The 15289-nt window shown below is 35.4% G+C and overlaps 1 protein-coding gene across 1 annotated transcript in view; it reads right to left on the reverse strand.

The window, feature by feature from the left end:
• The window catches only part of SLC9A9 (solute carrier family 9 member A9), a 242481-nt gene extending 233527 nt beyond the window's left edge, over positions 1–8954 (reverse strand). Inside the window, exons 1-2 of the mRNA XM_026664681.2 lie at positions 8613–8954; positions 1063–1265 (exon numbers count right to left, since the gene is read on the reverse strand). Of these exons, the coding sequence (XP_026520466.1) occupies positions 1063–1265; positions 8613–8778 (369 nt within the window). The 5' untranslated portion in view covers positions 8779–8954. The remainder of the gene's footprint in view (positions 1–1062; positions 1266–8612) is intronic.
• Between the last annotated feature and the right edge of the window lie 6335 nt (positions 8955–15289).

Consider the following 15289-nt stretch of genomic DNA (forward strand, 5'->3'; position numbering starts at 1 on the left):
AAAATGACTTCCTTTTTCTTTTGTCCAGCAGATAGCTTGAATGATAAACAGGAAGTGAAAACTCAGCATTTTTTTAAAAAAAGTTCTGCATTCTGCTTACTTTGGATTATTAAACTAATATCAACTAGCTGGCCATTAATAGCAAAAGTACATTTTGCTGCATTGTCATCTTTATGAGAGGAAGGAAATTAGGAGCAAGAACTTGTATAATTTAAGGATTTTCATACTGACAAATTCAAATGGTGCATTAACCTGTACTTTAATCAAACCAAGAGAAGCATTTCATTCACCTTTCTTCTCTAACATGAGGAAGAATAATGACATGCCTTTTATTAAAAAATTGCAACATGCTCATAGCTGCAAACACAGCTTGCTGAAGAAATGCCCAGAAGAAAGAAAAGTGACACACTTTTAAGAAGCCAAATGTTCAAGATCTCAAAATTAGAAAATTATTATTGTAATCCACTTTCTGGTAGTTGGTTTGCTATTTTATTTACTTATTGAAATTTCCTTTATTAAAAAGAAAGAAAAAATATTATTTAGAAAGAGACAATGAAATTTCAGATATTGTTTCCCAAACATTTTAACCTTCTATAAAATGAGTTTAGAGGAGTAGGTCACTCAGGAAGTAACAGGGAAAATAACTGATCAATTCAAAAGAAAGAGAAGGTGTCAGAGTGGTTTAGGAACCAACATGGGTTTTTTGTTTGTTTTTGTCTTAGTGGATCCCAGATTCCTGAACAGAGTGAATGGTGGAACTTAAACTATGAAGACTGATAAACAGTAATTTAACTTACAGAGATTGATAGCTAGTTTCTCATTTTTTGCATGACATGACTTCCATGTAAAATCTTCTTATATTCACCACAGCCTTTGAAGTGTGAAAGCAGAAAGGGTGAAATGGATGTGCTTATTTTCTGATTGCAAATAGACAATGAATATGGGAAATAAACTTCTTAGGCTGCACATTTAAATCACTCTGATTCTCTTCTTTTGAGAATTGTAATCAATCAGAAATAACAATAATGTAAGATCACCTACACTGAGAAGACATTATCTTACCTTTTGCAGCATTGCGTTCCCTTGGTGTGCATTGACATTAAGCTGGCTAATTTCCCTTCTGTACTGATATTCATACACTTGATTTGTGATGTTGACAAGCAGAGTGGATAAGCCAGCCTTGAGTTTATCACAGTCATAGACATTTCCAATTTCAAAATCAGATGGAGCTGTGGCATACCGTAAAATTAATCCCATGATGAGACCTAGAGAGGCAAAGAGACAGTCCATGAAAATGAAAGGTTTTCCCCAAAGCAAAATGGGTGTGTATGCATATGCATGACACATCTGGGAGCAGCTTCTCAGGGAATACTCTACAAAGCACCTGTACCTTCGTAGCAGTTAATTTGTCCCACATAGCTTGAAACACTTCTTTCAAGTGATTTGCACAGCAACATGGCATATCAAAGCACAATATCAATAAACTTTTTTTAAAAAAGCATTTTGTGACACATGTAAATTGTTTTAAAAATACTGAATAATGAAGCAGTTTCCCTTGAATACTGCATTCCTGCCTTTTTCTTTTGAAATTTTATTAAGTATTACTTACAAACAAAAATTTCCAATTATGTATGTAATTATGTAAGACCAAAAACAGAATTCTGGAAGTTATAGTCTCTATAGATGATAGCACAAAGCTGGAGAAGGCTTTTTTTTTTTTGGTTAGGTCGTCAGGTTGCCTGTTGCCCTTTAATTACAGAATTAAATGAGCAACAAACTCATAGTTCTTAAAAGTTTTGATTGTATAATATATAATATTCAACATAGAATTCCATCGATACTGTTTAAAAAAAAAGAAAATGCAAAACTTTGGATCAATACAGAAGTTCTACTAATCTTAGTTATATTGCCTACAATTCTATATGCCTGTGGATTGAGACTCAGGTTGCAAACAAAACTCATATTTTGATAGCAAGGAGGAGACAGCCCACAGTCCAGTTGGCAGTAATATTCAAATGTACTTATCTATTCTGACTCTGATCAAGTACAAGTACTTCATTTTTAAATGAAAAAGTTATTTTCTTTTTCATGCTTTCCTTCTGGTTGATCATTAACAGACCAGTAACAGTAACAGGTTCAAAGTTCAGATTATTGTCATATGTAATAAAACTATATAGGTCTTCATGAAAATATCTTAGCAGTAGCAATAGCACTTAAGACTTATATACTGCTTTACGGTGCTTTACAGCACTCTCTAAGCAGTTTACATAGTCAGCATATTGCCCCCAACAATTTGGCTCAAAATTTTACCAACCATGGAAGGATGGAAGGCTGAGTCAACCTTGAGCCGGTCAAGATCGAATTCCTGGCAGTGGCAGAATCGGCCTAAAACACTGTGCCACCATAGATCACCTAAGTTTACATTCAGCCCATTTCTTGCACCCACATTGTAGAAGTATTTATTTTGAACTGTGTCAGCTGCTAAGAAAATCACTGCTATTATAACAGGCAAAAGAGGAAATCCTATATATTTCAGGACTTTTAAAAATGATATGTGCAGCAAATTGCCATGTTAAAAAATTGACCGAACTATTGTCTGATAAGGTTTATTATGTAATTAGAAAGTAGTATGAAAACTAGAATTACAATGCTATTACGAAGAAGAAATGCTGTTTGTCAAGAATGAGTCAATAATGATTCTATAAAATTCCTGGAAACAGTGGTATGTCTTCTGTTAGGGTAATCCCAGATAAGTGAAGAATGGATAGGAAATCAGACAGGGAGAAATCCACTTCCTTTCTATAATGTTATATGTTTTCAGGGACAACTTTTTTCTATTCTCTGTTCATTTGCTGAATAAGGTGGAGTTACATCATTGCTTTAAGGCAAATCTGTTTGATTACAGTATTAGGCTAAACTAATTATTAACAGGATCAATTAAATCAGAATTCCTGATTCAAGTATAATACAAAACAAAATAAATATCTGCCCAATTTCTTCATGCAATTGCTTAGCAGGGACAAAGCAAGCCAAAATCCTTTAAGTTTACTAAAACCAGGTTGAAAATTTAGGACTGCAAGCAGCCTTGACTCACCTTTCTGTAGCCCTCTGACTAAATACTGGAACAATTTTTTCAAGAACCTTCATTCTTATCAGAGGTGCTATTCAGCAGGTTCTGACCAGTTCTGGAGAACCAGTAGCGGAAATTTTTAGTAGTTCGGAGAACCGGCAAATACCACCTCTGACTGGAGATTTTATAGTATTATAGGCTTAATTAGGCTTTATGTAGTCTAAAAAGGAATGACTTTACCATAAAAAATAAATTATTTTCTGTTTTGTGTGCCTTTTTATTGTTATTTTTAATAGTGACTATTACTATGCATTTTTAAAATGACATTGCTATATGTAGCCAGAGTCATGCACTTACTAGAAACATTATGGGTGTCTGGATAGGAAGGTTTAAGGAAGAGAAGGAAGACTAACCAAAAATAAATCCTTTGGGCCTTTTTGTTTTTTTAATAGTGACTATTACTATGCATTTTTAACATAACACTCACTCCCATTTTTTAAAATAATTATTCACCGGTTGATGTTTTTCCTCATTAAAAAATATTAAGGACAGCTTCCAGCCTCTATTCTTAGTCCAAATCATTCATGAAGCAGCAAAACTGGGATGGCAAAATGATTTTCTAGAGTTTACCAAAGTACAATTTCTGTCAATAAGAAAGCCATTTATGAGAATACTCAGAGAATACTCAGAATTCAGATATTTGGCAATATCTGAAAGGGTATAAGCTATTTCTGTGATTCTTAGAGGTCAGAGGAAGTTAGAGGTTTTACGGAACACCAGCCATTCCTGCACTACCACTTTACCCCCACTAATACTATAGGATTAGATTAAAAATGCCATTTTATATTTTCCTATTAATCTTGTAAATTCTTCAGAAACACAGGGATCAAGACTGAAACTTTGTATTTATAAATTCCAGGGCTCCATTCCAGAAGTGACTTGTAAAGGAACCATACTAAATGATGGTTCTTCCTTGTATAAAATTGAAAATAAGAATAATGTTAATGGTTTCTTACTGTATCTTATATTATTGTGGAAGAAAAACAATACATTCATGAATATTTTAGAGAGACGGGAATGGGGATGCTACAGTCAGTAATTCGATATTGTGTTATTTGGAAAGAAATAGGAAAATGTTTGGGCTTGACACAGGCCTAAATAGTATAGTTTTTCTATATTTCTTCTTAAAACATTTATTTTTTAAAAGCAAGGTACAAGAAATAAAAGGAATATACTTCATAAAAAATAACCCTTTCTTAAAAGATGATTCAAGCAGGACAACTGTAAAATAACTAACGTAAATGGCAAACAATTATTTAATATCAACTCTTAATGAACTTATTTGCACAATACCATAGGGCACTGCACACCAGAACAACTAGACACGAGGTCAATTTATTTAATAAGACTGTATTACTATTCTTCTTCTAATCCTTCTTATTACCTATCTCTTTCAACTTATAATTATAACTGTATTGCTTGTATCTTTACAATTTATATTGTTTTATTTGTTCCCTAGTATGATTTGATTGCTTATTAGTAACCTATGACTATCACTAAGTGTATCTTATGATTCTTGATGAATGTATTTTATTTTTTCTTTATGTACACTGAGCACTTATGCATCAAAGACAAATTCCTTGTGTGTTCAATCACACAGCTGGTAAAGAATTCTATTCTATTCTATTCTATTCTATTCTATTCTATTCTATTCTATTCTATTCTATTCTATTCTAAAAAACACTTCAAAATGAATATATTCTTAAGTGTCTTACACCATGGTTACATTTCAGTTTCATTATTATACTGCACTAAGATGTGACCCTGTCCCCAAAAGTTTCAGCCCTTGGTATATCATGAATGCTTGCAAACTCTGACCTAACCTTCCCCTTCAAGTTCCAGTGTCGCCTTCTTGATTGTTACTCATTACTAAGTTTTGTACACTGCAATCATGGTTTCTGGATCAAGTCACTTAATCTGGTTCATATGTCATACTTAATTAGTTCACTGACAAAAATACCTGAATGCGTATAATGCATTTTGTCAAAATATAGGTAGTCCTTGAGTAATGACCACAAACTGAGCCCAAAATTTCTGTACTAAGTGAGTTTTGCTTCATTTTATAACATTTCTTGCAATATTTGTTAAGTGACTCATTGCATTGTTAAGTTAGCCATAGGTTGATAAGTGAATCTGGCTTTCCCATTGATTTCGCTCATCAGAAGGTTGCAAAAGGTGACTGCAACAGTCATAAATGTGAATCAGTTGCCAAGCATCTGAATTTTGATCACATGACCATGGGGATGCTGCAATGGTCATGTGAAAAACAGTTAGAGGTCACACATCAGAGGTCAGAGGTTGTAACTTTGAATAGCCACAAAATAAAATGTTGGTTTTCTCCCGTGTAAAATTGGAAGTATCCTGGCGACGTTTTGACGAAATCTCATTCGTCATCTTCAGGCTTGTGTCTTCGGCTTTGTGCTTCTCGGAGCACAAAGCCAAAGACACAAGCCTGAAGATGACGAATGAGATTTCATCGAAACGTTGCCAGGATACTTCCAATTTTACACGGGAGAAAACCCGAATAACCAAAGATCCACATACAAATACCCACGAAAACCTCAGAAAACACACACACACACACACACACACATATAGAAATAATATATATATAAAGAGAGAGAGAGAGAGAGAGAGAGAGAGAGAGAGAGAGAGAGAGAGATATGTAGTTCTCATTTAGTATTGGGACAAGCTATCTTGTCTTTAAACGAAGCAGTTGCTAAGTGAAAAATTGTATGGCTATGACTGTGCTTACAATTCTATATACAACAACACTTTATATAGTTGCCTAACTGACCATAATAATAAACTCCACAATATCACAATAAATGATGCTACATCACAATATCACAATAAATGATGGTAATTGTGGGTGTTATTTGAAAAGTTATTTTATTATTCTCATAACTGTGAATGATCACTGTCCAAGGCAGTTGCTAACTGAAGATTACCTATATTAGCTCTAAGCAGCAAATTTTCAAGGCTTAGAACAAGGCTGTCAAACTCCCGGCCCGCGGGGCGGATGTGTCACGCACTGGCCATGCCCACACCCAGTTTAGAAAAGTGGAAAAAAGTTCCAATACGTCATATGACGCCACCTTGATGACATGAGTTTGATACCTCTGGCTTAGAGGAATGATGAATGTTAAAATCTATATTATATATCACCAAAATGAACCATGTTATACAGAAGGAAGAAGGAAAAAAAATTCAAACTGTAGTATAGTACAATTATTATTAGGAAAAATTTTCAAACTGTAGTATAGTACAATTATTCAAACTGATTGGAAAACATAAGATGTGGTAAATGCTGACTTGGAGAAGAAGGAATTATGGGTTGTGGAGCTTCTCATTTCATCATTGTGAAATCAGCCCTCACTACTGATATGCTCAGCAGGAGTTTGAAGGGAGAGTCTGGCTGCGTTTAGATGACCTTATGCCACCAGACTTGAAATTCTAAAACTAGAAAACCTTGAATTACGCCGTCTTCGGTCTGACTTAAGCATGGTATATAAAATCATACATTGCAATGTCCTACCTGTCAATGAATACTTCAGCTTCAACCATAACAACACAAGAGCACACAATAGATACAAACTCAAAGTAAACCGCACCAAACTTGATTGCAGGAAATACGACTTCAGCAATAGAGTGGTCAATGTCTGGAATACTCTACCCGACTCTGTAGTCTCTTCCCCAAACCCCAAAAACTTTAACCTTAGACTGTCTACTATTGACCTCACCCCTTTCCTAAGAGGTCTGTAGGGGGCGTGCATAAGCGCACCATCATGCCTACCGTCCCTGTCCTATTGTTTCTCTTATTCTTTTATTTTTCTTATATGTACCCATTTCATGTATTCACAACTATGTATACACTTATACTTATTATCTTGTAAACAATTGGCAAATCAAATAAATAAATAAATAAATAAATAAATCCTTTGCTTGGCCTATTCTACAGAATTTCTTCAAAATGTAGTATGAGAGACAGTGCCAAAAGAGCAGCATAGGAGCCTGTATTTGCTGTCCTGCTTCTTCTCAAATTTGTGGTGTTGGGCTCACTTTTGCTTAGTTGCTTATTTAAAGATCAAAGTTTTCTTCTAGGCCTGCTTGTTGAAACCATAAAGTGGCTGTAGCCATTTCTGCACACAAGAAAACACTACATTTCACCTCTGCAGTAGATGAGATTTGGGTTATTTCAATACGTAGTTAAAAGATTTCAAAGCAGCTTTGCAAATCTTTAACAGGCTGTGGTGTTTCATATCCTTAAATGGGACCACTTTACCTTAGTGAATAATTTACGTGCATCTACTAAACATTGCTTAAATGAATGGAGAACATGTTTGTAACTTCTGGAAGCCAAGCCTATGATGCAACATACACATACAGCTGTAATTAGCTATAGTTGAAGGTTCAAAGTTTGCAGCTATGGCTTGCATTTATCTATTCACATACACATAGACATACATGCATTTTATTGTCTTTTTCATGGATTTGTCAGAATTAAAAATGCATAAATGATTCTTCTTTCTCTGTTTTTGAGAAGCAAATCTCACCAGTGATGCAACAAACAATTTTTTTAAAAAACCAGCACATTTAACAGATCCTGATAGGGCTCTGAATTTATAGTATAGAAATGCAGTTATAATTTACACACTGAAGGCAATCAGATGCTATGTGTCCCAATAGGTATAGCAGGCTGATTAATTGTGTGAGTGAGATCTTGCTGGTTGCAGAAGACTTCATTTTCTCACTACGAGAGAAATGAACATAAGCACACATTTTTAAAAAGAACTATGGCACATTACACCTTATAATTAGTTAGCATGTGTTTCTTAGCTGTGGTATTTGAAGAAGATCCTTATGCATGGTTTCCATATGAAACACAGGAAACCCACACTTTTTTAAAAAAATAGTAAGCTACAAAAAGGCAGAGGGAGTAAAAATTATTTGGAGAGTCTCATTTTTCACTACCTTTTTTTTTTTAAAGCTAGCAAGAACAATACAGATGTTCAGGTTTCCGAAACTACATCAGAAATTGAACTCCGGAAAATCCACCCTGTTTTTAAGAAAGACTTGATTTGCTACCATCTGTTATAATGATAGACAAATGTCACCCAATACTCTTGATCATACTGTTAAAAAGTATCTCTTCAAACCAGACTAGTGCTCTCAGTAAGTAATTTGTTTGGAAAGTTAATATGTTCAGCCAAAAGAATTTTATTGGCAGTATGCACATAACATTTGATTCCTTGACAAGATTTCTTCTAACGTTTCATATGAGAGAAGAAAGAGAAAGCAACAGAAAGAAACAGAATGGATAAATTGCATTTTTTCTTTATTCTACTGTTCAAGAGTCTTGCAACTTTTAAATTAATGCTTTTGTCTTTTTTGAGATTTCATTCACCACTGAGGTGAAATGTTCAATTAAGCATTCAGTGCAAAAAGTTTAAATGCTAGCTTTTTCAGTGAAAACACTCACCGTAAACCATGGCCCCTCCTGTTTCATGCAAAAAGCGGAATCTGTGATTTTTAAACAACCAAATTGTAAGGATCGTAAGGATGAGCAGAAAATTAAAGACCAATAGCTCCACAGCACCCTGATGATTAAAATTGTCCTCATCTTTTATTGACTGCAATTTCTTCATCTTGCTTTATTAACACTACTCTATATACTTTCTTAACTAAGTAATTAAAAATGCCAAACTAAAGAAAACACCACAAATTAAATCCTGAATGCCTGCTTTTATAAAAGAAAGCCTAGACAGCATAAAAATGCACAACAAACACATCTGCCTTATTTGCAGCGTCTCGGCACACTGCCACAGCTGAGAATTCAACTGGATTCTGGTTACAACTTCCTGTTTTCTTCTTAAAGCTGTCCTGTCTCATTTTTTCTCTTGAAGCTTCATCAATGTTTTCATTTTTCTTAGGGAAGAGAAGGAATGACTATGTTAAAAAACATAACTATATTATATTTAGAGTTATATTTAAGTCAAATAGAGTAGCCACTTTATTAACACTAAAACAGAACCAACACACCAGCCCTGGGTTTAATTAAATCAAAAGCCTGTATTTGCAGGATATATTGGTATTTTGCTGGACTACCTATTGGAGATAACTTTTACTGTGATTCTGTCCTATCTGAGCAAGACACTCTAGTCAGTTCTTAAATCTTTATTATCTGGTTGGGAGATGAGGGATGAAGAATTTCATCTCACACTAAACGCAAATATCAGATCAGGCAAAATTTCAGTGTCTTCTTTATGCATCAAACACACATTTTAGAAAGTAAATTGTTGGTGTATAGAGAAAACTAGATCAGTTCACATTGGCATGTGATATCTTTGTACAGCTATGAAGTTTCAACTCTGTAGTAGGTCTCAGTCTCACAATAGACAGCTATCCTGAGTTTTCCTTGGAATCCTTCTTTTTCTAGTGCTCAGCTACCATTTTAATTTCCCCAATGGTTCCAATATAGTGCTATTACAGCCCCCATAGAAATTTGTCTAAGAAATTCCCACCTTTTAACTTCAGAAGTTGTGGGTGCACCATTACTGGAGGCTTTTAAGAAAAGATTGGACAGCCACTTGTCTGGAATAATACTGGATCTCCTGCTAACCTGCTTGTGCAGGGGGTTGAACTAGAAGACCTCCAAGGTGTCATCCAATTCTGTAATTCTAATTAATTTAGTGTGAGGTCCTGCAGGACACTAATTTTTCCTTTGGTACTTAACATTTTTGTAAAATCTCTGATCACTGAGAGAAAAGTGATATTACGATGACACCATTAGAATTCTGGACTAAATTGAAAAAGCTGTCGAAAGCCTGAATCAATCAGGATGGGGCAAAAGATCAGATGAAATATAGCCAAAATAGAATTGCTATTTGTAAATAAATACCTGGGCATTTGAAAATCTCTAATTTGATCATTACTATAAAGATCCTACCTGGACCAGGACACCTGGATGACTACCTTAAGGCATCATATGGCTGAACAATCGTATCAGACTCAGTGCTTTGGAGTGAACTCAACATCTATAGTTAGTTCAGAATGCAGCAGCCACACCTTTGGTAAGTCAACTCTACCAGTATAGGATAACTGCTTTTAAGGCCACAGCACTGTTTATAATTAAGCTTCGGGATCCAATGCAGAAAGCTAGTTATCATTATAAAACTGTATAAAGTATAGCAGCAAAATAAATGAAGACTACTGTATCTCCACTTGATCTGAGTAACTTAAGAGTGTCTTCCAGAGTCAATTTCCATCCATCTGTTCCTTCAGGACATGTTCCACAGCTAGTTCTTTGGAGCAGGGGTGTCAAACTTGTGGCCTGTGACCATGCTGGCCACGCCCACCCCTGGTTTAGCGAAGGGGAAAAAGTCATGATGCACCACATGACGATGAGTTTGGCATCCTTCTTTGGAGGATGAATAGCAATAGCAATAGTACTTAGACTTATATACTGCTTTACAGTGCTTTACAGCCCTCTCTAAGCCGTTTACACAGTCAGTATATTGCAGCCAACAATTTGGCTCTTCATTTTATCCACCTCGGAAGGATCAAAGCTGAGTCAAACTTGAGCCTGGTGGGATTTGAATTGCTAAATTGCAGGCAGCTGTCAGTCAGCAGAAGTAGCCTGCAGTACTGCACTCTAACCACTGCGCCACCATGGCTCAGTACTGTAAAATACAATACAATGTATGAGAAAGGAATGATTCAGCAGTCTAGTTACCACTATTCTGTTTTTCAGGGCACAGTACTTTCCAAACAAAATTAGTCTATATCTTGGGAAAGATATATAGAAGAGTACTATCTGATAAAATAGCACATTATCTACATTATTTCTTGGTTGCCTAAAGCCACAGAAGCAGACAGACAGACAGATAATCAGAGTTGGAAGGGATCTTGTAGGTCATCTAGTCCAACCCCCCACCCAAGCGGGAGACCCTACACCATTTCTGACAAATGGCAGTCCAATCTCTTCTTGAAAGTCTCAAGTGATGGCGCCCCACAACTTCTGAGGGCAAGGTGTTCCATTGGTTGATTGTTCTCACTGTCCAAAAGTTTCTCCTTATTTCCAGGTTAAATCTCTTCTTGTTCAGTTTCCATCCATTATTCCTTGCTGGCCTACAGGAGCTTTAGAAAATAGCTTGACCCCTTCCTCCCTGTGGCAGCCCCTCAAATATTGGAAGACCACTATCATGTCTCCCCTGGTCTTTACTAGACTAGCCAAGCCCAGTTCCTGCAACCGTTTGTTGTATGTTTTAGCCTCCAGTCCCCTAATCATCCTGGTTGCTCTTCTCTGTACTTTTTCTAGAGTCTCAACATCTTTTTTATAATGTGGTGAACAAAACTGGATGCAGTACTCTAGGTGTGGTCTTACTAAGGCTTTATAGAGTGGTATTAGTACTTCCCTTGATCTTTATTGTATCCCTCTGTTAATAAAATTTAGGATTGCATTAACTTTTTTTGCCGCTGTTGCACACTGCTGGCTCATATTTAGCTGGTTGTCCACTAAGACTCCAAGATCCCTCTCACAGTTACTGCTATTGAGCCTGGTTTCACCCAGTCTGTATGTGTACTTTTGGTTTTTCTTGCCTATGTTTAGGACTTTACTTTTCTCTACATTGAATTTCATTTTGTTAGATATGGCCCAGTGTTCTAGTCTGTCAAGATCCATCTGGATCTTGAGCCTATCTTCTTGGGTGTTAGCTTTTCCTGCCAGCTTAGTATCATCTGCAAATTTGGTAAGTTCTCCTTCTATTCCCTCATCTAAGTCATTAATGAAAATATTGAAGAGTACTGGGCCTAAGATGGCACCTCACTGCTTACTTCCCTCCATATAGACTTAGACCCATTAAGGACTACTCATTGAGTACAGTTTGTCAGCCAGTTGCAAGTCCATCTAGTGGTGGTGCTATCTATCCCACTTTTTTCTAGATTACTAAGAAGTAAGGTTGTGGTCTACTTTGTCGAATGCCTTGCTGAAATCTAAATATATTATGTCCACAGTATTTTGCTGGTCTACTAATTTAGTCACTATGTTGAAGAATGAAATAAGATTGTTTTGGTATGATCTGTTCTTAACAAACCCATGCTGACTGCTAGTTGTTACTTTGTTTCTAGATGTTGGCAGATCTGTTTTTTTATCATCTTTTCCAGTATCTTCCTGGGTATTGATGTTAGGCTGATTGGTCTACAGTTTCCTGGGTCTGTTTTTTCCCCTTTTTTGAAGATGGGAACCACATCAGCTCTTCTCCAGTCCTCTGGTAGTTCCCCGGTGGAAAAATCCCCCAGGATTTTTGAAAGATATGGTGCTGTGGTTCTGAGATGACCTCTGCCAGCTCCTTTAAAACTCTGGGATGTAATCCATCAGGCCCTGGTGATTACCAACCAGACGAAAAATTAGAAAGATGAGGAAAATTTCATTGGAGCAAATATGAAGTGAAGATAGGGGATGAAGATAGGCTGTCTTGATGAAGACAATCAACTGGGTGCCCAGGATTGTTAGATGGTTATTTGAGAATTTAGGGTGGATAAAATCTTTGTCTGTTCTAATTATACAATTGAAATGGGTTCATTTTGGATCTTTTCTTTTCCATGCCTCAGTTATCATCAGTGTATCAAACATAAAATTAAATGTACTAGGGAAGGAGCTTGGAGGAGACATACACTAAAGCATTTAATTTGCTGGACTTGGGAAGATTGAAAAGGATCTACAGTTCATCATAATATCATAAGGCAGAGGTCTCCAAACTTGGCAACTTTAAGACTTGTGGACTTTGATTCCCAGAATTTTCCAGCCAGGTAGGCTGCACTTCCCTGTTATAGGGAGTGCATCAAAGTTCAGCACTGGATTTGAACCAAGGAAACTATTTTCTGACTTTCTGAAAGTAGAGTTGGAGTATATTTCCAAGCTTCCATGTGGGGAGTTAACAGTGACTAAATACACACTTATTACATTCCACAACATTTTTTTCTTACGCGGTGAATATAAGTTCAGCCATTGCTGATTAGCTCTACATTGGAAGTAACTCCACCTCTTTTTGGGAAATTTATGAATATTTGAGAGCCAGACTGCTAAAATTAGATCATAGAATAACTAGGTCTACCCTCATTATACAAAGTCCTTCTCCTGGAACTCCCTCCTCTCCCCCTGGCCAAGTCTAGTAAAGAAGACAATACTGACGAAGGAATTGTACTGATGTTCTTCACTTTTTCCAGACCCAAATCTTCTTTAAATGATTTCAGATTTTGCTGAAAATAGCCTGAATTCATAATGTTTGGATGTTCATTTTTTAAAGGAGGAATATTGAAGAGAAGCAGGATACTGATAACATAGTTAACATACCCTTCAAAAAGACCTTGACTATGTATCAGAATGGTCAAACAAATGGCAACTTCAAATCTCAACAAATAAATGCTCTGTCTTACATATTGGCAAAAAAATATATATCAGAAAATAAAATACAGGCTCAATAGTCAAGACCTTGTTGATGATCCCAACTCTATCAAGGATCTTGGAGTACTCATCTCAAATGACCTAAGTGCTAGAGCCCACTGTAACTACATAGCCAAAAAGTTGAGAGTTGTTAACCTAATCTTACGTAGCTTTTTCTCTAGTAATAGTACACTAATAACTAGAGCATACAAAACATTTGCTAGATCAATACTCGAATACAGCTCATCAGTCTGGAACGCACATTATGTATCTGATATTAAAACAGTTGAGAAAGTTCAGAAATATTTCACAAGAAGAGTTTTCCACTTCTCTACTTGTTGTAGAATACCTTATGCCATCAGACTCGAAATTCTAGACCTAGAAAATTAGAACTACGCCGCCTTCAGTCTGATCTAAGTATAGTATATAAAACCATACATTGCAATGTCCTACCTGTCAATGAATACTTCAGCTTCAACCATAACAACACAAGAGCAAACAATAGTTACAAACTCAAGGTTAATCGCACCAAACTTGATTGCAGGAAATATGACTTCAGCAACAGAGTGGTCAGTGTCTGGAATACTCTACCTGATTCTGTGGTTTTTTTCCCCAAACCCCAAAAACTTTAACCTTAGACTGTCTACTATTGACCTCAGCCCTTTCCTAAGAGGTTGTAGGGGGCGTACATAAGTGCACCAACATGCCTACCATCCCTGTCCTATTGTTTCTTTTATATATTTTTTATTTTTCTTATATGTAACCATGTATCTATAACTATGTTTTTACTTATACCTATTATCTTGTAAGCAATTGACAAATTTAAAATAAATAAATAAATAAATAGTTCTGCAAGAAAAATCTCGAGTATTTTTTGACTGCTTCTACAGTATTTCAGAACAGAAGAGAAATAACAAATGAAAATCCTTAAGCTTTTATCTCTAGTTATTGGTTAAAAAAAAATCTGTGAAGAAATTGTTTTGAAGAAAAATAAGAGTTAATTCAGAAAGATGTCAAATAATTCCTAGACCAATTTGTCAGTTATTATGTACAACTGGCAATTGCTGAATATATTATTTTTTTCTTTAAAAATATAAAGATTTTATATACAGTTTGGATGTAACATTTAAACTATATGTATCATTATTTTCTGAACATTTTCATCTATATTTTTCTCTATAAACATTTTTCTCTATAAAGGGTTAACTACTGCAGTTGTCTCACTTGGTGTAACAATAACACAAAGAGTTATAATAATGTCTTAACTCTTTATAGCTGTGCAAATCTTATATTTTTCTATCTCTCTGGAATAAATGATAATTGTCTGTTTTCTTTTCTTGTATAGTAAGATTTATTTCATATTTCCCTGGAGGGAACTCAAACATCTTACATACTCAAAACAAGTTGATGTTAAATATTTTAGGAAGGGACCAGGACATATGGAAAGCAATATTATAGTTTTGTATAATACTTTAAATTTTTGTTCATTTGAGAACACTATGAATGTCAAAGCACAAATCTCCAAGAAAAGACCAGGACATATGGAAAGCAATATTATAGTTTTGTGTAATACACTTTTAATTTTTGTTCATTTGAGGACACTATGAATGTCAAAGCACAAATCTCCAAGAAAATGAATTTTGTTAATATATTTAACATTAAAAATTTGAAAGCACTTTGTTGTACTTTTGCATGTTGGATACGTTAGCTTAGCA

Source organism: Notechis scutatus, chromosome 4, assembly GCF_049901735.1.
Source record: "Notechis scutatus isolate UNSWTSFEM ecotype Mainland chromosome 4, rNotScu1.2, whole genome shotgun sequence".
Classification (NCBI taxonomy): domain Eukaryota; kingdom Metazoa; phylum Chordata; class Lepidosauria; order Squamata; family Elapidae; genus Notechis; species Notechis scutatus.